This window comes from Drosophila sulfurigaster, chromosome 2R (assembly GCF_023558435.1).
Source record: "Drosophila sulfurigaster albostrigata strain 15112-1811.04 chromosome 2R, ASM2355843v2, whole genome shotgun sequence".
Classification (NCBI taxonomy): domain Eukaryota; kingdom Metazoa; phylum Arthropoda; class Insecta; order Diptera; family Drosophilidae; genus Drosophila; species Drosophila sulfurigaster.
The window spans coordinates 26,663,108-26,684,461 of NC_084882.1; the positions used below are offsets into that span (position 1 = coordinate 26,663,108).

At 41.2% G+C, this 21,354-nt stretch overlaps 6 protein-coding genes across 14 annotated transcripts; 4 read left to right on the forward strand and 2 right to left on the reverse strand.

Annotated features, from left to right (window-relative positions):
• Positions 1-39: 39 nt before the first annotated feature.
• Positions 40-1,716, forward strand: LOC133835706 (uncharacterized). Its single transcript, XM_062265749.1, is given in 4 exon segments — positions 40-196; positions 253-689; positions 744-1,530; positions 1,532-1,716. Coding segments are annotated over 4 exon segments (1,380 nt in total). The 5' UTR covers positions 40-154; the 3' UTR covers positions 1,646-1,716.
• A 119-nt stretch (positions 1,717-1,835) lies between these two features.
• LOC133835702 (importin-13) lies at positions 1,836-6,095 on the forward strand. Its single transcript, XM_062265745.1, has 9 exons — positions 1,836-2,139; positions 2,205-2,372; positions 2,434-2,762; positions 2,822-3,503; positions 3,560-4,159; positions 4,218-4,415; positions 4,481-4,618; positions 4,683-5,242; positions 5,307-6,095. The coding sequence occupies exons 1-9, from the start codon at positions 1,975-1,977 to the stop codon at positions 5,398-5,400; spliced, it is 2,934 nt and encodes a 977-aa protein (XP_062121729.1). The 5' UTR covers positions 1,836-1,974; the 3' UTR covers positions 5,401-6,095.
• A 562-nt stretch (positions 6,096-6,657) lies between these two features.
• Positions 6,658-18,256, reverse strand: LOC133835700 (serine/threonine-protein phosphatase 2A 56 kDa regulatory subunit gamma isoform). Of its 9 annotated transcripts, none has more exons than XM_062265740.1 (9): positions 18,122-18,255; positions 15,953-16,539; positions 14,812-14,989; positions 11,213-11,409; positions 10,826-11,160; positions 10,533-10,763; positions 10,068-10,460; positions 9,726-10,002; positions 7,773-8,709 (listed from the first exon to the last, which is right to left on the reverse strand). In XM_062265740.1, the coding sequence occupies exons 2-9, from the start codon at positions 16,289-16,291 to the stop codon at positions 8,563-8,565; spliced, it is 2,097 nt and encodes a 698-aa protein (XP_062121724.1). In that variant the 5' UTR covers positions 16,292-16,539; positions 18,122-18,255; the 3' UTR covers positions 7,773-8,562. The 9 variants fall into 9 exon arrangements, with proteins under 9 accessions (XP_062121722.1, XP_062121724.1, XP_062121725.1 ...); XM_062265741.1 differs by lacking the exon at positions 18,122-18,255 and adding an exon at positions 17,087-17,211; XM_062265738.1 differs by lacking the exons at positions 7,773-8,709; positions 14,812-14,989; positions 15,953-16,539; positions 18,122-18,255 and adding exons at positions 6,658-7,657; positions 11,666-12,218; positions 12,424-13,527.
• Positions 18,257-18,646: 390 nt separating this feature from the next.
• On the forward strand, positions 18,647-19,207 carry LOC133835712 (ubiquitin-like protein 4A). The gene is made up of 2 exons (XM_062265755.1): positions 18,647-18,801; positions 18,864-19,207. The coding sequence occupies exons 1-2, from the start codon at positions 18,754-18,756 to the stop codon at positions 19,191-19,193; spliced, it is 378 nt and encodes a 125-aa protein (XP_062121739.1). The 5' UTR covers positions 18,647-18,753; the 3' UTR covers positions 19,194-19,207.
• An 87-nt stretch (positions 19,208-19,294) lies between these two features.
• Positions 19,295-20,341, forward strand: LOC133835709 (peroxiredoxin-5, mitochondrial). The gene is made up of 3 exons (XM_062265753.1): positions 19,295-19,454; positions 19,636-19,770; positions 19,831-20,341. Exons 1-3 carry the CDS (start codon positions 19,365-19,367, stop codon positions 20,158-20,160), a joined length of 555 nt encoding a protein of 184 aa, XP_062121737.1. The 5' UTR covers positions 19,295-19,364; the 3' UTR covers positions 20,161-20,341.
• On the reverse strand, positions 20,007-21,308 carry LOC133835711 (nuclear cap-binding protein subunit 2). Its single transcript, XM_062265754.1, has 3 exons — positions 21,149-21,308; positions 20,868-21,085; positions 20,007-20,609 (listed from the first exon to the last, which is right to left on the reverse strand). Exons 1-3 carry the CDS (start codon positions 21,194-21,196, stop codon positions 20,411-20,413), a joined length of 465 nt encoding a protein of 154 aa, XP_062121738.1. The 5' UTR covers positions 21,197-21,308; the 3' UTR covers positions 20,007-20,410.
• Between the last annotated feature and the right edge of the window lie 46 nt (positions 21,309-21,354).

The following is a 21,354-nucleotide window of genomic DNA, read 5'->3' on the forward strand; positions in this document are numbered from 1 at the left end:
ACTGCAAAGTAAAAGTTGGCGCGGAATTCGGTTGCAACTGTGCAGCCCTGTAATTATAACTGTTCTTAAGAAATTGCGGTGCGCATTACAGCAGAATTAGCTTACATTGGCCATCTATTTCAATTGTTTAATTAATTTATTTAACATTGTTACAATGTTTGTGAAAGTGAAATTAGAGGATCAAGACAACGCAAAGGTGAGTTTTAACAACTTGAATTAAGTGATTTTGATCAATACTAATGGGTTTCTTAGAAGCCTCTTATTTTTAGCATCGATGATGCAGCAACCATTTACAATTTGAAATCCAGTTTGGAGTCATTTGTGAACATACCTGTGGATGCACAGGTAATCCAAAGAATGGATCGCATACTCGATAACGGTGATGAGTTGGCCAAAGTTGTTAATTTAGAGGCTGATGGCGATAAGATGAATGGCGCTGCCATTTCTTTGTATACCAACAACAAGTTCTATTGCTTTCTTCAGTTCTACAATAAGAACGAAAGCGACAATCAGAGCAACTTCTTCAGTCAGCCATCGAATGCCAAGAAGCTGCCCATCGACACACTGCCACAATACATTGAGCAACTCGATTCGGATGAATATTCTACGTCATCCACTTCGGATAGCGATATCTCTGATGATAGCAGCGATAACAGTGTTTTCGAAAGCCGTTCAAAGCGCAGAAAGAGGTAAATCAAATATCCAATAAATTTCTTTCCTCATAAACTTGGATCTTCTTTTAGAGTAAGCGAATCGACGGAAGAAAGAAGTAAACCAGCATCCCCAGTTGTGACACAGTCAACTGCACCAATAGCCACGCAGCAGGCGCAAATTGTACAGGCAATGCCTGCACCTCCTCCAGCTCCTGTTCCGAGCATTCTTGCTACCCAGGAACCGCAGATCACAGTTGTTAAAGTGACACCACAGGTAACAGTTGCTCTCAAAAAGAACGATGTTGATGTTTCAAAGGAGCAGCCCATAGCTGCCAGTATTGTTGCTTCCACAAAACAACAACTAACAGCTGCAAAGGAATCAACCACCAACACTGTGGAAAAGCCAACAGCTCCTTACATTGCCATGAAACCCGAGCAGCGCAAATATGCACTGGTTATCAACAAAGATATTGCTGAGCAGAATCCAAATTTTGGTCGTTTAATGGAACATTTCTATGGACTCTTTGAATCGTCGAAAAGTTGTGGACAACTCAACTTTAGCGAATCGCTCTCAATAACCGAATATGACGATCAGCTTTGGGTTCTGTGTGAAGATAATGAAACATGTGAATGGATTGCCAAAGGTGCACGCATGTTGAACTCCTATAAGTGCTGTAGTTTTGTCAAATACTTTGGTCTGTCCAAGTGTCGAGTGGTATTGCCACAAGTGGTTGACGGCAAGGAACTGGCGAATATATTTCAGTTGCTTGAATTGCAAAACACGGGATTGAGCACTAACAAATGGTGTGTTGTCGAGCGTACTTTACTCGATCCGAAAAGCAAAGAGTATGATTCGCAAGCCTTAACTACGTTGTGTAAAAAATGAAGTACTTGCTCTATATGTGGATCAAGAGAGCATGAATTTGATACAGCAAAATGACTTAAAGCTAAAGTACTGCTTCTGGAAATTGACTTTTCAGTTAAACAATTAAATTATATAACATTTAATTTAACTCGAAGAGCATTTAAAAATAAATGTTGGAAAAGTTTGTTTTTATTTAAATATGAATTGTACTATTTTGAAGGGAGCGGGTTCTTTTGCGCAAATCGGAACAAATCGATAAGCATTTGTCTACGTCGATATTTCTTGCAGCTGTGAGAGCTTTGTTATCGATATTGTGGATATATTCATATTAGCGGCCACCCCTAGGCGGAGAGGTAAATTTTTGCATCAAAATAAAAATAAAAAAAAAAAAGGAAAATTACGCCAAGTCCTGCTGAAAGTGCTGGACTTGTGCAAATTTTGAAGGGCAGCTAAACCATGGAACAACTGGAACCCATCGATATTGCGCGACTGGAGGAGGCTGTGGTCGTCTTCTATCGCTCCACATCACAGGAGCAGGCAATCACACACGAATGGCTGACGAAGGCCGAGGCCAGCCCACAGGCTTGGCAATTTTCATGGCAGCTTATGCAGCTGGGCAAGGTGAGTGTGATCAACAAATCACAACATTCTCCTTTTTATAACATTTGACGCTTTTGCTATGCCAGAGTCAAGAGGTGCAATTTTTTGGCGCAATTACGCTACACTCTAAGCTGATGAAATATTGGAACGAAGTTCCGCCGGAAAACCGCGAGGAACTGAAACAAAAGATCTTGGAAACCATTGTGCAATTCGCATCTGGTCCCAAATTGGTGCTTAATCGGTTGTGCCTCGCGGTAAGTGCTTCCGATAGATATCCGCTGTGTTTCCGCTAACTTTGTCATGCTTTACTTTCAGTTAAGCGCATATATCGTGCACATGTTGGAAGATTGGCCATGTGCCATTGAGGAGGTGATTGATACCTTTCAGAATCAACGCATTCCCAATGTTAGTGCCGAAGTCCAGCGTTGGATTATGCTCGAGGTGCTTCTCGGCATTCCAGAGGAGGCACAAGTCATTCACACATCAGTGAAGCGAGTGACATTGCGTGGTGAGATTGGCAAGCGTGTGCCGCTAGTTTTGCAGACTGTGGAGGCATATTTGAAGCAGCAATTGAGCCTCGAATGGGACACCGAAACATTTGCCAACATGATGCGTGCGGTCAAATGTGTGAGCGTCTGGATCAGGTGAATGACCAGTTGAAGTTACAGTTGAGGGCAATAATTGTCTTATTGTCAATTTACAGAAACATTGGCTACTCCATCGAGGGTTGTGTCAGCATTTGTGCTGTTCTGCTGGAGGTGGTCAACAAGTGTTATTGGCCCTGCATACGATCAGGTGTGGGTTGCATGTCGTCCGACGAAAATGAGCTGGCCGAGACGGGTCTGAAAGCCATGGTCAGCATCATTGTGCAGCCGGATTGTCACAATTACCCCAAGACAGCGGCGGTGCTGATCAAAATGTTTTTGGACTCACTGTGCGATATCACGCAAGTGGAATGGAAACGTGATAACGATAACGAGGATATTATTGTGCATATCTATATGCTGTTTGTGTCCGCTGTGGAACGACACTCCGCTCTATTTCTCAGCGGTATTACGGCCACGGATCCTGAATTAAATGCCATTTGGAGTCGCATGGTTCATGAAATATTACAGTGCACGGATAAGCCGGGAATTTATCCGGTCGAGGAATCGTGTAGCACCATGGCCTTGGCCTTTTGGTATATGCTGCAGGGCGATGTCTTTGCCATGCCCGTCGAGGAGGATAAGTTAAAGTGCTGGGAGCACATTAAACCACTTTATGCTCATTTAACCACCGTTCTTGTGCGCAAATCTGAGCAACCGGATGAGAGCTCCATTGACAAATGGAACTCGGATGATCTGGAATGCTTTCGTTGCTATCGCCAAGATATCTCCGATACTTTTGTAAGTAACTGAAATGCATAGAGTATGAATTCAATGTAATATTTGTCGATTTGCAGATGTATTGCTATGATGTGCTGCACGATTACATATTGGAGATATTGGCCGCAATGCTCGATGAGGCCATTGCTGAACTGCAGACGCATCCCACGCACTGGACAAAACTAGAGGCCTGCATCTATTCGTTTCAATCGGTTGCCGAGCACTTTGGCGGCGAGGAATCGCGTCAGATACCCAAACTAATGCGAGTGCTGTCTGAGATACCCTACGATAAGCTAAATGACAAACTGCTGGGCACCGCATTGGAGACTATTGGCTCCTACTGCTCCTGGCTAATGGAGAATCCAACATATATACCGCCTGCTATTGATCTGCTTGTGCGTGGTTTAAACTCCACAATGTCCGCGCAGGCAACTTTAGGGCTCAAGGAACTGTGCCGTGACTGTCAACTGCAGTTAAAGCCATATGCAGAGCCGCTGCTCGATGCTTGCCAAGCAACACTTGGTTCGGGTCGCATGAAGAACTCGGATTCGGTGCGTCTGATGTTCAGCATTGGCAAGCTAATGAGTTTGTTGCCGCAGGAAAAAATACCTGTATATCTGGATATTATAGTTAGTCCCTGTTTCGAGGAGCTGCAAACAATTTGTCAAGCTGGTGCCGTAAGTTTGAAATCAATTGTTGTTTGTATATAAATAATTTATCTATTTATTTTTATAGACAACGCCAGCAGCAAGAATTCGCACAATTTTCCGGCTCAATATGATCTCGACATTGTTCTCGTCCCTCAACACGGATCTGGACGAAGAGGTCAAGGATCTGCATAATGTGCAACCTGTGTTGTTGGTCATGCAGAAAACTATGCCCATTTTTCGGCTAATTGCTGAGCTTTGGGTGGAGGAGATCGAGGTGCTAGAGGTTGGGTTCGAAATATCTGCAACATTTGAGCATTTTATATAATGGAATTCCTTTTTTATCGGCAGGCTGCTTGCAGTGCATTAAAGCATGCAATTGTGAATTTAAGAAGCAGCTTTCGACCCATGCTGCAGGATCTGTGTTACTTCATCGTGGCCAGCTTTCAGACTCGCTGTTGTGCGCCCACGCTGGAAATTTCAAAGACAGTACGTAACCGGAAGATGTAATCAGTTGCACAGATAAAAAAAAACCATTTGTGTTTCCTCTTAGGCCATCGTCATCTTTTACAAGGAGGAGAGTTGCAAGCAGTTGATGCAACAGTTGCTGCTGGAGTTTGTGTCGCACAGCTTTAAGCTATTCGAGTCAACTCCACAGCAGAACTTTTCCAATGTCTCGGACACCATGGAAATGTTCTTCGCATGCCTCACGCAAATTATCAAGAAGGTGCCCCAAGTGCTCGAAGATAAATCCATTGCATACGAACGTCTCATATACTATGCTCAGCACTCGATGACCTTGCCCGAGAATGGTCCCATCCGGGCTGGCATTCAGTTTGTCACGCACTTTGTGATGCAATCCCGCAATCAACCGCACATGACCGAGGTAATCCTGGCCAATGGTGAGCAGATTATGCGCACGATTATGATTTGCGTGGGTTATATGACGCCACGCCAGCAAGTGGATAAATTTGCCGATGTCTTACTGGCCATTAACAAAAAGTATCCCGGTGAAATGGCTGTGTGGCTAAGGAATGTGATGGCAGTGCCCAATTTTCCCACGGAGCTAATCAGTGATGCCGAGAAATCGCGTTACGTTTCGCTCATCATCAAGTAAGTGAAGTGATTTTACTACATTTTATAGTTTTCTAACATATTTCTGTTTTTCTGCACACAGAGTAAAAGTCAACAAGCGGATGCTGCAACAACATCTCAATGAGCTGGCCATAAAGACACGCGGTCTTGTGCCGCTTCAGGTTCCAGTGAATTAAGTAGCGGGTAACCCAAAACTTCAGTGGCCAAATATCTAAATGAATTAACGTCCTCTTTTTCGTAAATTAGTCGATAATGAATGTAATTAAGCCACTCTGTAAATGTTCCTTGCTATTAAGTTGTTTTTTTTTTGTTTTGCGGATGATGTCAAATAATTAATAGTGCTAAGTGATCGGACAGGTCGATATAGTATTTATCGCCTGTCTGTGTGAGATGATGGTGGTATGATGGATATGTTAAAAAAGGCTGTTTCTTGACATGATTTAACTTTTATTCATAATTTTACAAAAATTGTTCACACTTTTGTTTTATATGCCTTTAATTACACAGTTTCTCATTTTATTTAAAATTTTGTTTAGGCGTGTATAACTCAAATTTTGTAATTATTTTTTTTGTTCATTTCATTATATAATTCATTATAGAAAACTTTGATTTTTCACCGTTTTCCTTTTATTGGAAATTTGTTTGCTTTTTACCTTCACTATATAGGTTTTCATTATGTTTTTATATCAAATTCTCTTTTCTCTTTATTGTTCTTCAACTTTCCATAAGTGTCTATTATATGCCAAAAATATGTAAATACATCTCTATATATAATATACATATATATGTGTCTATAAACTAAATGAAGCCTTTTCATTTTCTTGGCCTGTACAGCACTTGGTAGTGGTGGCAATAAATTTTGACCAGCTTTTTTTGCTGCTGCAAAATACCGACTGCTAGAATAGTTGGAAAATATTTGCTCTAAAGTATTTGTTGTTGATCCATGCCAGGCGAGACTGTATAATGCCAGGACTTGTACGTATATATATATAAATATGTTTAGATGTATGTGGCGTGTGTGTGTGTGGTAGTAAAATGAGTGACTGGGTTTTGTGCCTGGCAGCAGCGGATCTCAATTCTAAATTGTCTGACACGGATCCAATAAATATGTATGTTGTTGTATATATATAAATGTATACAAGTGTATATATACGTGTCTATATATATATAATTTACTTTATATCTGAAATAGTAGCTACGACCAGCAATAGTCCAAGTCTGTGTGTTTATCTCTTTTGTTGTCGTCGGCCCCACTTCCAGAGCTGATGATGTGGATGATGTATTTGTATTTTGTATTTTGCATCTTGTATATGGGATGATCAAGCGATTATACATACATACATACTATTCATAATGTAGATGAAGCCGTTTGGAGTAATCCAGGGATTCCCAATTAAGTGGCAATGCCCGAAACTCACAGAGCACAAAAATGTTGCATTTCTTGTGTTTATTTTTTGTTTTGCTTTTTGCTTTTCTAAAAGGAACATCTGCTTATAAAATACTTTTTGGAACCCCATCGCGGAATATCTCCCCACCGATCCAATGAAGTCTGCGCCTCCGATTCGTTCATACATACTGTATACTTCTCTCTTTCTCTCTGGCATTATTCATCCTCCTCCCTCGCCAACAATATGTGTAATACATACAAAAAAATACATATATATAAACACACACACATTAATATACATACCAAATTTGTTTTGAACAAATTACAATACATATACGCATATACATATATAGTATAATTAAGCTGCTAACGGTAAAGGTAAATCGCATATAATATACATATAATTATAATTTATTACGTTCTCTCTCGCTCTGTGGTTAAAACTTTAATCTGTGACTTGAGATGCGGTGTCGAAACGTCAAGAAAATTGCACACGAAACAAGGTGAGCAAATCCCCCTCAAATGATTTAATTTCCCCGCTGCCAGTGTTGCCACATTTAATGCAGAAAAATCGACATTACAAGTGGGAACACTGTCTTTCCGCTAGCTTCTTATTATTTATATAGTATATATTTTTTTTTTGGTATTTGAAGTGAACACGAAAAACGGAAACTGTAAAATGCACACACATATTATTTGTAAATTTTCAAACCCTGCGATATTCTTCATCATTATCAAAGTGCTGTCAAGCAAACAAAATCCAATTCCATTTATAGCTGCCAGTTTTGCGAGGGTGTTTTTTTAAGGTTTTAGTGTTTAGTAAGCTCGGTATGTTCTATACTATACTGATGATAGATCAAACTACACATTCAATTATTTCGATTAACTATTAACACAAAGACTATTTGAAGACAGTTAGGCGACTTGTTGAGGGATTGCTCACAAAGTTTATGATATTTCTTGGGTTTCGTACACCGTTATTTTGTTTGGTTGTTTGTTTTGGGAACGCAGGATAACTTGGCAATTGTATGCGTCGAGTATTACATCTATAACGAAATAGTTGTACACATAATATATAGTATTAATGTATGCATATGGTAGGTAGGTATATACGCGTATGTATGCTCAATCAAGGTGGTTTGATCTTTGTTATGTTTTCTGTTTTGTTTTTGTTCTTACGTCTCTCTTAAGCTTAAGCTTACACAATGTCAATTCAAAAACTGTACAAATTTTGACGTATTCACTGAAATGGTAAGAGCATAATGGAGTCCAGATTATTCAACTATAATGTGGCAAAAATTCATAGATGCATGCATGCAAAAGAAAAACAAATCAAATGTAGGTGGGCGGAGCAGCATGCAAATAGCGTATACGCATCGTTAGCCCCGGCGGAATAAACTCAAAAAAAGCATTTGGCGCATACAGCTTAATCTTAGATTGGGACTTTTGCGCTTTATTGGTTTAATTTGTTTATTTATTTGTAGGTAGTATTATGGTATATATTATTAAAATTGTTTTTTCTTTATTTGTTTTTATATAATTCTATAGAAATTGTGTGTGTGTGTGTTGCAATCGTTGCCACCACACGAGGCTCGAAAGGCGTCACAAGGAAATGTGAACGCCAGAGCTTATCATCATAATCATCATCAGTAGTATCAGTATCATCGTTTGTTTGCAGCATCATCATCCAGCCCCCTTATCATAATAATCATCGATTTGACATATAATTTGTTGCTTGTTTTTCTTTTTTTTGTGTGTGTGTGTCTGTCTATGTGTGTGTGTTTACTCTACATATAAAGAACCATTTCATTTTTTATTGCGGCTGTGACAGCGTGAGGACCAGCCCAACGTACAGAGACAGAGAGGGTAGTAGCTAGGTAGATAGGCGCCGAGATAGAGGGGCGAGTATAGTGATATATATGTGGGGTGCAATCAGTTGGTTGTGGTTGGCCTAACAGTTGTTTGCATCGGGCGGCGGCGTTGTCAGGTACTCATCGGGTCGCTTGTGCTCGATGAGGGCGCGCACGGTGCCGCTGTCCGAGGGCAGATCGGATTTTCGTCGTACCAGCGGCTTCTCCTTGTTCCGTTCGCCGCGTATCTGTTTGGTGTGAGTAAGCGGAGCGTAATGCAAACGTAAAAGCATTAAAATGATGATAGCGGCGGGGGGCAACCACAAATGCCCCCGCCAATACATACACACACACACACATGTACATGTAGATTACAGTTTACAGATTATCGATTACGAGATTACACAAGTGTGCAACACTTGACGATTTGACTGACAGAGTTACGAGAGATCTACATAGATGTTATTTTGTTCTAGTCGGTGTGATGTGATTTTAATTAGTTAGTTGCCTCTACATATAGCACACACTCACACACACATACACGACTAGTACACACACACATACATGGAACTGTTAGCTAACTGCGGTCATAATTTACAAAGTTTGTTCTTGATGAGTAATGTGTTCGAAGTGTGAAGTTTGTACTACAATTTATAAGTCTTATATACACATTTCAATTGGCTTAATAAATTATGTTATTATTCACACACACACACACACACAAACGATTGACTTTCGATTACATTTTTAATAGATATATTGATATGGTAATAAACAAAATAAATTCACATTTTGAGCAAAGGATATGCACGTTTCTATATAGTATAGTGTTATATAATGCTGATGACTGGGCCCATTAAATCTATTGGATTAATTGGCTATTGGTTAGTATCTCTTGGTCATGGGACAAACGGAGGGTGGGTGCATTGTTGTTGAAGGAGGAGGAGGAGTAGGTGTAATGACAAAACCAATAAATAAGTACACATATACGATGTAGATATATATTAAATAGATACAGATACAGAAACATGTATTTATAACTGACATGAGTGCGATTATTGTTTGTAACAGGCATTCTCATTCGTTCGTTCTTTCGTTCGATTAGTACTTGATTTTTTTTTTAGACAGATTTTGGTGCTTAAAGACTTAAAACTTGCGCGCTTACGATTAACGCACCGTTAATAGACACACATACAAACATACTGGTTGGTTGATTCAGTTAGTAGTTGTGTAGTGTGGTTAATGTGGCTAGGGCTTGTCTCACCTCTCTGGGCTCCTGATTTGACTGCTGCTGTTTTAGCGCCGCTTGCGGCCTTGACTGCTGTTGTTGTTGTTGCTGCTGCTGTTGTTGCTGTTGACTCTGATCGAGCTTATCGTAGGTTAGATCACAATTCTCATTGTATTCATCGTACAGCATTTGACTCTCGGACATTTGCAGGTAATCGTTGAAGCGTCGCATTTTTGTCCACTCCGGATTGGTTTTAGCGAGACTCTCCACCTGTTGCCAAAGCTCCTCGCGCTGATTAAGCTTCTCTCGTTCCCTAAAACAACAAAGGATAGTGCATTAGACTTCTATGTCAATTAAAACTTATTTGCATTGTGTTACATTTGCTTCTCTTGCTTGTAGTTTTTGCTACACTCATCGAACAATCGTTGATTCATTTCCATAAACAGTTTGAGTGCATTGTAAATGAGACCGTGGATGGTCTTATTCCAGTGCGTCTTCGAGTTGCGATTCAGCGCCGGAAACATGATGGGCAGTATGACCTGCGAGTTGTCCGTTATCAGCGACATAATGTACTCATTATTCCAATAGTAAAGTGCACGCTCGGCCACCTGAAAATGTGGCGAGGAGACACACTTGGATATCTGGCGAAACAGCGGTGCCATGACCTTTTGAAATTCAGCCGGCTCAATTACATCGAGCAGCTCTTCCAGCTCGTTCAAAAACATCACCTCCTTGGGACTGTGTGTTTTGGGCCAAAACTTCAATAGACTTCTGCAAGGTGTTAAAAAGTATTGTGATTGTGAGTCTTGGGAGTAAAAGAAGAAGTAAGAATGACAAACTTACTTGATGACTGCCTCTGACAAACTGGGATCCTTCTCAAGGAACTGCACCACACAATAGGTCAACTGCGGATGGTAGACGGAGAGGCTCTTGGCTTTGTGCAATGGCAGCAATACCTTAAGTAAAAATTGTTTGTGCTCCTCCTTGAGCGGCAATGCGAAGCCATTAATAATGCTGCCCAAAATCTCGAGCAGTTCAGCAATGCCATTATGATGTTCCGTTTCGTAAATGAATCTGCAAAAGAATCGAAGAGATTATTTCCATATTCTGCAAACATATTCAATTCTTAGACTCACCTGTAAAACACATTGTTGATTTGCTTCCTAATAAATGCCCGCAAGCCAAGGAATTTGCCATAGATGCGATGTAAAACAGTCTTAAGGAAATCACGTTCACGTGGATCCTCCGAATCGAATAAATCCAACAGTTGTAATACAAATTGATGATCGATAAAACGTTTTGCAATATTTGGCTGGAAATCGGGCGATTCCAGGAAGCGCAAAATTAGCTCATAGACTAATTGCAAATGTGGCCAAGATGATTCCAATGTTGGCTCATCCTCCTCTGGATCGAATTCGGCCCCATTCGGATTTGATGACGGCGGCAACGTGCGAAATAGATTCACGGCAAACTGCAAGTTTTTGATTAGTTGCGTATTTAATAAAAATACTTTATAGATTTACCATATTGATGGCCTCCGGATAGATAATCTCTGTGATGACACCATTCTGATTGGACAGATACTCGACCATCTCGTGGAGGGCGGCGCGTTTCACCTCCTTCCATTTCAGATCGCTTAGCGGCTCCGAGAAATCGAAGAGCGTACAACATTGCCGAATTTTCTGCAGCAGCAGTTCCTCACGCTCCGGGGCCGGTGTTTCTACACGAAACAAAGAAAACAATTCCAAATTTTGATATTAACACAGAAGTTGATAATCGTTAAAACGTATTTAAACTGAAAAGCGCTACACAAATCGAACGAGATCATCTCTGACAACAAATTGTAACTGAAAAAATGTGGACAACAACAGAACGGAAAAGGCAAGCACAAAACTCAAAATAAAAAGAAAAAAACGAGATAATTGCAAACTTCTAAGAAGCTAAATTAGTAGGAGGAGCATAACCAAATTAGCAACCTCGCAGTGGCGGCAAAGCCAGCGCAGTTGATGCATTCGGTGGCGCATGAAACAGATTCCGATCGCGTGCCCTTCCTGGACTGCCCGTCAGCTGTTGCAGCGTCTGCGGCGACGACAATTGATGGGCCATCGCAGCAGCAGCAGCAGTTGCATCGCCGCCGCCGTTTTGTTTCAACGACGACGGAGGCAGTGCCATCATCATCGTTGTTGTCGTTGTCGCTGGTGTCGCCACCACAGTCGCCGCCGCATTGCCGTTGCGCTGGCCAATGCCCAGGGAAATGCTTATGCCACCGACCAGATTCTGTGCCACCGTTGTGCGCTGCAGCTGCAGCTGCTCCTCGACAGTTGTCACATCGACATTGCCGCTGATGCTGCTGCTGCTGGAGATGTTGATGCTGCTGCTGGTGGTAATGCTGGTTGTGGTGGTGATGTTGTTGGTGCTGTTGCTGCTACTGTTGTTGCCACTACTGGAGGAGGCTGCAGCAGCATTGCTGCCAACACTTTTGGTGGCATTCAATATGTTCTTAATGGCCGCAGCTGCGCTCACGGGTGACTGTGGTTGTTGTTGTTGGTGGATGCGATGCGAATTGTTGGTGATATTGATTTTGATTTATGAAATGAATTAGAGCAGAGAATTGTCATTCATTATGTTGTCTGATTGTCTGGTGGAAGTCTGCTGTTGTGTCTTTCTTTCAGTGTCTGTTTTTTTGTGTGTTCTGTGTTATTTTTTGTAGATAGTGGAAGTAATGCTTGCAAACCTTGCTGCTGCCGCTGGCCGTTGAACTGGCTCCGTTTCCACCCACTGCCCCAGCTGCTGACCCAGTGCTCAGCAGCGATGTCGCCGTTGTCGCTGCCGAAAAGTGTTGCGCCAACGTGGACACCAAAGAACTCCCACCGCCGCCGCTGCCACTTGCTCCAGCTGTTGTGCTGGGCGTATTCTTAGCATTGGACATGGTTGCTGCTGCTGCCGTTGGCACATTCGTTGTGCTGGACGATAGCGACAACGAGGATGTGGATGATTGTGAGCCAAACGGCGATGAGGATGCAATTAATGCGGCTGCTGCCGAATTTGCGCCACCGCCGTATGTCACTGCCGACGATGGCGACGACGTCGACGATGTGGAGCTGGATGCCAATGAGTTGGCTGCTAGCGACGAGGAGGCTGCCTGCGAGAGCGAGGACAGCGCCGATGCCGATGAATTCGAGCTAGTCGATGACGATGATGGTGATGATGTTGCTGTTGCTGTTGTCGTCACGTTGCCGGCACTTGCCTCGGGCGGCGACAGTGGCATTTTACGTGACTGCAACTCAAATTTGGCCTTCAGCTCTTCGACGCTGCTGAACTTGAATTTGCTGCCACCACCAGACGCAGAAGATGCCGAGTCTCGTTCCCCCTCCACGTCAATGATGTCGCCCTCGTCGTCGTCAGCCAGCTGATCTAAGCCACTGTGAAACGATGGCGATTTGGGAATCCGAATGTTACCAAGAGCATAATAACCACCAGAGGAGACGTTGTTCACTGCTGTGTTTACTGCTGGCAGCGGTGGTTGCTGTTGGTGTGGCTGTGACTGTTGCTGATGTTGCTGTTGATTGTTTGCCGTGTTATTGTTACCAGTCGTTGTCGTTGGCTGCTGCTGTTTGGTGGGACCGTTGTGGTGGTTACCCGTCAGCAACATAGCACCGATGACCATTTCATTAGTGCCGCACTTGGTTTAATGGCGGCGCAATCGAAACGCATCGCACACTTAATGTTCTCAATTTGCTAATTTGTTCTTCTCACTGTCTCTATAAATGTTCTAACAACAACCATATAACAACAAAAGAAACTAAGAACAACTAACAAACGTCTAGGAAAACTTGCGACACTATCAAAATGTTAATTTCTTTTTCTTTTTTTGTTCTCACTGCTCTTTTTTTTTTTTTTTTTTAAGCGTATATTGTGTTTATTATAATAGCATCTGTAATGGGAATTGCAATATATATATAGACAGAGATTATGATTTATTTATGTATGTGGTAAATGGTAAATGGTGAGAGAAACGTGAAATGAAAATGCATAAATGGAAAATGAAAATGCATAAATGATTCGCTATTCGAATACGAGACAAAATGAACTCATCAAAAAAATGGTTTGCTGGGGAGCTAGCGAAATTATAATTTATAGTTATTCTATATATACTCTATATGTGTATATGATTTATCTAGATAAAGCACTTACGAATCGCACTATGAACAAAAAAAAATAATAAGCGAGCTCAACCGGTTTTTGCCGTGTCTGAAAATATCTTTCAACACAATTCCGATTCCGATATCGATTCGCTTGTAACGGTATTTGTTGCTCACCCGGCAAACAAAGAAGACTTGTTAATTTGTTGCTATTCAAACTGCAAAATAGTGTTGTTTTGCTGGTGTGTAAAATGCTTTTTATTAATTTAATTCGAATTTTTAATGCGGAGCTGCCGCAAAAGTCGCTTTGACTGCGGCTCCAATTTGTTAAGGGCGAAAGGCAACAGGAAAAATCGATAACATTTGCCGTGGGCGAGCGCGCAGGAAGACAAGAGAGCAAGCTCCAAACAGCGAGAGAGCGTGAAGAGAGCGCAGCTGCAAAAGAGCAGTGTTGCCACCTATAATGACACGACAACAACAACAACAACAACAATAACAAATCGCTGTAGTGCCAAAAAGGCAACAATTTGAATGCCAATGGCAAACGTTTTATTAATTAGCAAGTAGTAGGTAAAGCAATAAACCAAAATCAAACAAATGAATCTGCGCTTCACTGCAACACGAGCAGCGAGCGATAGAGAGAGAGGGAGAGAGCGAGTGTGAAGTACAACGGGAGAGCGCAAGTGTCAAAAATGGGGCGGCGGGCGTAACTGACGTATGCAAATGTATGTGTGTGTGTAAGCTTTTTTTGTTTTTGCTGTTTTGTGTTAGTGTTGAACAACCCTGCGAAATAGTCATCACTCACTTGACCTTTGCGAACTTGCTTAATAAATAAATAACACAATAACAGGAAAAAAAGAACAACAAAAACGAACCAACTGCCCAACTGAAACAGCTGATCGACGACACACGCAACTCAAACGAAATTACCATATAATTATTGCATTGTATAAACGTATTAGCAAATTCTGTTTACTTACTTTCATTGAGCGGACTGAGCGCCGTAAGCTCACAGTTTTTGGATACATTATAACGGGAGCTCGCCTGCCGCTTCTCCTTGCGCACAAGCGGTGTGGTGGTTAGGTTTAGTCCCTTGGTGATCTGCGTGGGTGGCGGTGCATCGCGCGGTGGTGTGCTGTCCTTGTCTGTCTTGTTAGCCTGCAAAATTATCGATGATAACGATTTGTAGCAAATTAAATGTCAGTGTGAAGGGCGACGCAGCCTCATATTCGCCGCGAGGGCAAGAGAACAAGAGAGAGCGAGAGGTGGAAAGAGCAACAAAAGCCGAAATCAAAACAATAGTAAAGCAATAACAAAAAAAAGAGAAAAATCCTTGGGAGAGGGGCGGGGGACATGGCACCTTTAACGTTCCGCATTATTTTGTTACCTTGGTCTGTGCAAATCCTTGACGTCTAAGTCGAGCTGTCGCCTGTATGGTGGGGGGGTGTTAGTCTCGTGTTTTAGTAATGCCAACACACACACGCACAATAATGTGCAATCTCTACTCACATACACACACACATAAATATGGTACGTGTACTTTGGACATGCATTTGACAGTTGACAGTGCGTTTTGTCTAATACGATTTTGGTTTACGTTTTCTAATTCGATTGCAAACCTTAAGAATCTAATTGGAATCGATCACATACACACGCACACTCATACTCACGTATGTGCGCGTGTGTTTGCGGGAAAGCATTGGACAGTGATAAGATTAGATATACAATTGGTGCGTTAAGGTTGCTGCCACAAGGAAGTCTATAATAAGTGTATTTTTGGGGTACGAGGAGGCTAACACACACCACAAAAACCAAAAAAGAAATCGTTCTATAATTGACGTCAATTACTCAACATGCTCTTTGGGGTCTGGGTCGGCTTGTTGATAGATATACTTGTTATTAATTTTATGTCATTTTTGCGATGTTATCGACAAGCCGACACTTGCATACGCAAATATTCTTTTCGTTTTTTTTTTTTTTTTGAGGAGGTCACACTAAGGATTACACAATGTTATCGACAAGCCGACTTTTTGTTATTTGAGTTGGGGTCACACTAAAGGCTAGACAATGCACATAAACAAAAAAGTGTGGGGGAGGGGGAGGGGAACACTTGTTACTCACCTCGCTTTTGCTGGGAGTAACAACAATGCCGCTGGTCAGAAGAACGTTGGGTGATGTTGCTGTTGTTGAAACTGCTGCTGTTGCAGATGCTGCTGCTACTGGCGTTGTTGCTGTTGTTGTACTAAAGTTAATGTTATTCTCTTTGATACCGTTAGTGGCGGTTGTGACTTTGTTATTGTTGTTATTTGTGGCCGTTTCGTTTTTGGTTGACGCTTCGACTGACGTCGCTGCCGCTGCTGCTGGCTCTGCTGCTGCCGCTGCTGATGATGAGACCGCCACTGTTGCCGCTGTTGCTGCTGTCGGGCTTTTTGTTGCTGTTTCTAATGCGTCGTTATCCATAATACGCTTTCAGCTTTATCTGCAGCTTTACTTTGGGGTACTGCTTCCGTCTCTTTCCAACAACAGCTGCACAGACCGCACACACACACAAACACACACAACAACAACAACAGAAATAAGAGTTTTGCTAAATTCTCTCTCCTTTTTTGTGTTTGTGTTATTTTTTTGTTTGTTGTACTCTGTCTGTCTTGTTCTTTTTTTTAATCGTTTTGTATCTGACAATTACAGGCACAATTCAAAAACCACCGCTGTGGGAGTGTTTGAAAAGAAAATCAACGTAGCAAATAACAAAAAATTAGAAAACACAAATAAATCAAATCAAGTAATAATCACAACAACAACATGCAGTAAATTTTTTTACCGATCAGCCTACACACGCATACACGGACACAAAACACATACGCACACATACACATACGATCAGACTTTGCGAATAGATAGGTGTATGAAAAGGGGGCAAAGAAAAGAAAACTTGGTCTGAAGTCGAAGTTGTCACACACATTAATGCCATGGCATGGTTAAAAAAAAAACAACCGGTTCTAAACGATTCTAAACATATCCAAGAGGCTGCACTTGATCAAGCATACGGCTTCCGATCCAACCACATATCCACATGCAAGCACATACAACTTACATACATTCATATAAACGCATGTATGCATGTGAATACATAGATTGATATGCTTTCGATGTTTTCGTAGGGATTTTCGCCAATTGGCCAATTGGATGTTTGGTTGAATCAGGTGACGAAACGTCACAAACAAACGTCTTTTTAAATAATGCTCTCATCCATACCATTGTTCGTTGTTGTTCGTTTTTTCACTATTCACGATTCAAGCGCAGAAAATATAAATACGAATTCCAAAACACACAGACGCAATGCGGACAGCGAACGCAAGCAACAAGTTGCGAAGCAATGGCCGTCGCCGTCGATCAGAGTTGCCAGACTCAGAATTCATCTGATTCTCATTCCCATTTCCCATGCGAATGTCAAGTGTGTGCACAACATTTTATTAGTACATATTCTCTTCGGCAGAGGAGGGGGGTTTAGCTGGGTTGCTTTACATTCCAATACACATAAATATTGTTTAGAGCAAAACGGAATGTATATATGTTTGTTTGTATGTAAAAGATATGAGCAATAATATGCTTAAGCTTTATATGTCACCTTAGAGCGCGCGGAGGGCGACAGCTCTGCCCGCTAACAAGAGGGAATAGAGCGAGAGAGAGAGAGAGCATGAGAGAGAATAAAAATAAAATGAATGTGTACTATGCATAATTAATAGTTGCAGCAAAAAGGCAAGCCAAACAATAATAGATATGTATGTATGCAAATAACAAAAAAAAAAAAGAAAAACTAAACTTTGAATGTCAAAAGGGGGAGCGTGTTTAGGGCTGGGCAAACAGTCGGGAAGATAGAGAAGATGGGGGCCTTTTATTTACCGCCAGAAGCTGCAAGAACTTGTTCAATTTGCCTCTGCTGCGATTTAACATCAAATATTTTTGCTGATTAAAGTTGTTTTCCTGTGTTTTTGTTTCTTTTCGTACTTTTTACGTAAAATGCGAATTCTAACACACACATACACGCACGCACGCACACTCATACACACAAAAGACTCGCAATCGCACTCGCACTGTTTTTTTCTCGTTAATTCACTCGACTCGAGCTTTCGAGGCTATGGATGGGATGGCTGCTTGCTAATATTGCTGTGTGAATTATTATTTGCGCTTCACTTCTGCGCTGCAATTTTCTCTTTTGATTTACGTTTTTCACAATGGTTTTAGCACCAATCACAACTTGATATCAGTTTAAAGATTATTCAGGTTCACCTTTTTATCAATAACACTCCACATCAAGAGCTAGTTTTAATAGAAATTTATTATTTATGTAAAATATTTTGTTCACGCAACGTCGCTGCTGAATAGAAACTGTGTTGCCAGACTGCCGAACAGTCGACTAGGGAACATGACGACGACGGATTCATTTAACGAAAGTCGATTGTTGCGATATATCGATAGTTTGAGTTAAGTCAATAATTCTAATTACCTATCTTTAATTAGCAAATTACTATTCAAACGTGATATGTGTATGTAAGCGCAATCACTCAAAATGGTATAACTAAATTAATTGCATGTAAAAATCAAGTGATATATATTATAATTACAAATATTTGATCGATTTACGAGTGCAGTCTTCAAACAATTTGCAAATGTAGTTAATTTTAAACTTTTTAAATAAAATTTAATTTTCTGTTTTTCATAGAAAGATACGCAAATATTATTACATTCGTACGTTACCGGCAAGTGCTTTTATAGTTCTTATCGATATTAATGGACAGTACGAAAGGGTTAATAATATCGCTCTTTATTTTCATCACTAAGCTTGCAGATGGCAACACTGACATGCCATTTAATTTGTTTATAAAATAAAACTATTTGAAGAGAAATAAATAAGCATTGCCATGCTCATTACAATAAAAGTGCTCAAGGGCAAAGATTGCACACTCGAGGTAGGCTAAACAATCAATTAACTAAAATACTTTTTGCTATATTACGCTGAATTTCCAATTAGGTTTCGCCGACGTCCACCATACAGGAGGTGAAAGAACAAATTGATGCCGCTCTTCAAATTCCCGCTTCAAATCAGAAGCTGCTGCTGCTCGGCCGCCCGCTAAACAATGATCAGACAATTGCCTCATATCCCAATATTAAAGAGGGCACCAAGCTCAATTTGGTGGTGATGAAACCCGGACTGCGTGATTGCATTTATCGAGCTTTTCGCAAATATTACTCAGAAGCGCAGTCCGAACGATTGGCAAATGAGTTTATTACGGACTTTGAGGCAAAACTTAAGGAACAGAGCCTGGATGATTTGGAACGCTTTGCTGATAATTCGCTGTGAACTCTGATTTGTTGATGATTGTGTAGAATTATTAAAAAATTAACAAAAACACGACTGAGTTGTCATTCGGCATTTGTAATTTCGACAGTCTGGCAACGCAATTTTTTGCATTTCTGAACCGTACAGCTGGTGTGAGGAGTGCGGAGTGTTGTCAGCAGTGTCAGAAGAGAGATGCAGGCGTGCAATTTTCTTAAACGAGTTGTTAACTCTACCAAACCAAACGTGCGATCTTTTTCCAGAACACTTGGAGCCATGGTCAAGGTAAGTTCAACGTGCATCCCAAAAAATATCGTGTACTTTTATCTGCAAGTGCGCATAATCTTATGTAAGATAGTTTTTTTTGGCTGCTGTTAATATTGATTAAAGCGGAAGAGCGAGACAATTGCAAAAAAGTGCAAGGCCATCATCAAGGTTACAACATTCGTATTTTAATTTTTTGTAGGTTGGAGATAAGCTGCCCTCTGTGGATCTCTTTGAGGATTCCCCGGCTAACAAGATAAACACCGGCGAGCTGACAAATGGCAAGAAAGTCATATTCTTTGGTGTTCCTGGTGCCTTCACCCCTGGGTGCTCCAAGGTGAGTTTATTTTGGAAAATTGATTTAAGAATATTTTTAATATAATCGTTTCAATTGCAGACGCATTTGCCTGGCTACATCAGTTCGGCCGACTCGCTGAAGGCGGAGCAGGGCGTCGATGAGATTGTCTGCGTCTCTGTCAACGATCCCTTTGTGATGTCAGCTTGGGGCAAGCAACATGGCGCTGGTGGCAAGGTTCGCTTGCTCGCTGATCCTGCTGGCGCTTTTGCTGCCGCTTTGGATGTGACCATCGATTTGCCACCGCTGGGCGGTGTGCGCTCCAAGCGTTACTCGATGGTTGTCCAGAATGGCGAGGTTAAGGAATTGAATGTGGAACCCGATGGCACTGGATTAAGCTGCTCTCTGGCCAACAATATTGGCAAGAAGTAAATGGCGAATATATGAAGAACACTAACTACTATTTCCGGGGAAGGTATCAAATAATCAATTAGTGGCCTGGCCAAAGCGCTAAAAATATCAAATACACTTTCAATTATATTATTATACTATTATATATTGGGAAAGAAAACTATGTAGAGAATACACAACACAATATGAAATTAGAAAAGAACTATATGCGTAATGTTTTATGCTTTTTGTATATCTAGGCGGGGCGCAGATTCTGCACATAATCTTATCTCTAGCGATTATCAGTGTTGGGCGCAATCTTTTGGGAGAGCAATTTGCCATAGCCGCCTCGGCCAGCATCATAATCTGTACGATATTCGTCACGCACTTGTCCCCCAGTTTTGCCGCGTCCATATTGGCGGCCTTCAATGAAGCCGGCATCCCAATCCACTCGAATCAGTCGATCATCCAGTCGTGTGCCATTAACAAATCTGCAATTAATAACTTTGTTTAATGAAAATATAAATAGGAGTAACAAAACATTGCCGCTTGTTTTGCTTTTATCATGTAAAACAAATAATTATCAAAGCGATGTATATGAAATATAACCAATTACGCGGGTAACTAATCTGGCTAACAAACAACATATTTTACACATTTTAAATAAACTTATTTGCAGACGAAAATCAGTCACGAAGACGTGCCAATAATTTAGCACATCACTGTTTTTGTTGTCATCTCTTTCGTACCTCATGGCAGCTTCGGCTTCGGGACGCGTATAATATTCAACGAAACAAAAGCCACAAGGCGTCTTCTTGTACTTGTCCAGGCCCATGACAATAAGCCGCACATCGCCGCAACGTGAGAAGAGCTCGTGTATCTGTTCCTCAGTTGTGTAGAATGATAAATTGCCCACATAAAGTGTGGTCGAGTCCCGCAAAGAGCGTTCTTGCTCCGAGCGTGAGCCCTAATTGGAAGAAACATATGTTTTAAACGTTGCCGGCTTCCGAAATATTATTTTTCCACTTACTTTAAAGTGCTGATCACGGTATGAACTTAATTCTATGGACGTGGCCATATTATATAGCGTAGAAAATTAAGTATAAATAAATTTGAACACGATAGCTAAAAAAAGATGAATATAAAACAATTTAAACGCTAGAGGTGAACAAACAGCGATGTCACTATCGACATATTCGATATTCTGAAAACGATTATATATCTGACAATCAAATA

Bases quoted from the DNA above. Each gene is read 5' to 3' on its own strand.
- LOC133835712 (XM_062265755.1), top strand. From the start codon at position 18,754: ATGCTCATTACAATAAAAGTGCTCAAGGGCAAAGATTGCACACTCGAG. The intron at 18,802-18,863 runs GTAGGCTAAACA...ATTTCCAATTAG, and splicing joins GCAAAGATTGCACACTCGAG to GTTTCGCCGACGTCCACCAT.
- LOC133835700 (XM_062265736.1), bottom strand. From the start codon at position 13,356: ATGGTCATCGGTGCTATGTTGCTGACGGGTAACCACCACAACGGTCCC. The intron at 11,410-11,665 runs GTTGCTAATTTG...TGTTTCGTGTAG, and splicing joins GGCTTTGCCGCCACTGCGAG to AAACACCGGCCCCGGAGCGT. The intron at 10,003-10,067 runs GTAACACAATGC...TTGTTGTTTTAG, and splicing joins TACAAGCAAGAGAAGCAAAT to GGAACGAGAGAAGCTTAATC.
- LOC133835709 (XM_062265753.1), top strand. From the start codon at position 19,365: ATGCAGGCGTGCAATTTTCTTAAACGAGTTGTTAACTCTACCAAACCA. The intron at 19,455-19,635 runs GTAAGTTCAACG...AATTTTTTGTAG, and splicing joins CACTTGGAGCCATGGTCAAG to GTTGGAGATAAGCTGCCCTC. The intron at 19,771-19,830 runs GTGAGTTTATTT...TTTCAATTGCAG, and splicing joins TCACCCCTGGGTGCTCCAAG to ACGCATTTGCCTGGCTACAT.
- LOC133835702 (XM_062265745.1), top strand. From the start codon at position 1,975: ATGGAACAACTGGAACCCATCGATATTGCGCGACTGGAGGAGGCTGTG. The intron at 2,373-2,433 runs GTAAGTGCTTCC...CTTTACTTTCAG, and splicing joins TTAATCGGTTGTGCCTCGCG to TTAAGCGCATATATCGTGCA. The intron at 3,504-3,559 runs GTAAGTAACTGA...GTCGATTTGCAG, and splicing joins AAGATATCTCCGATACTTTT to ATGTATTGCTATGATGTGCT.
- LOC133835711 (XM_062265754.1), bottom strand. From the start codon at position 21,196: ATGGCCACGTCCATAGAATTAAGTTCATACCGTGATCAGCACTTTAAA. The intron at 21,086-21,148 runs GTAAGTGGAAAA...TCTTCCAATTAG, and splicing joins ACCGTGATCAGCACTTTAAA to GGCTCACGCTCGGAGCAAGA. The intron at 20,610-20,867 runs GTACGAAAGAGA...TATTAATTGCAG, and splicing joins GAAGCCGAAGCTGCCATGAG to ATTTGTTAATGGCACACGAC.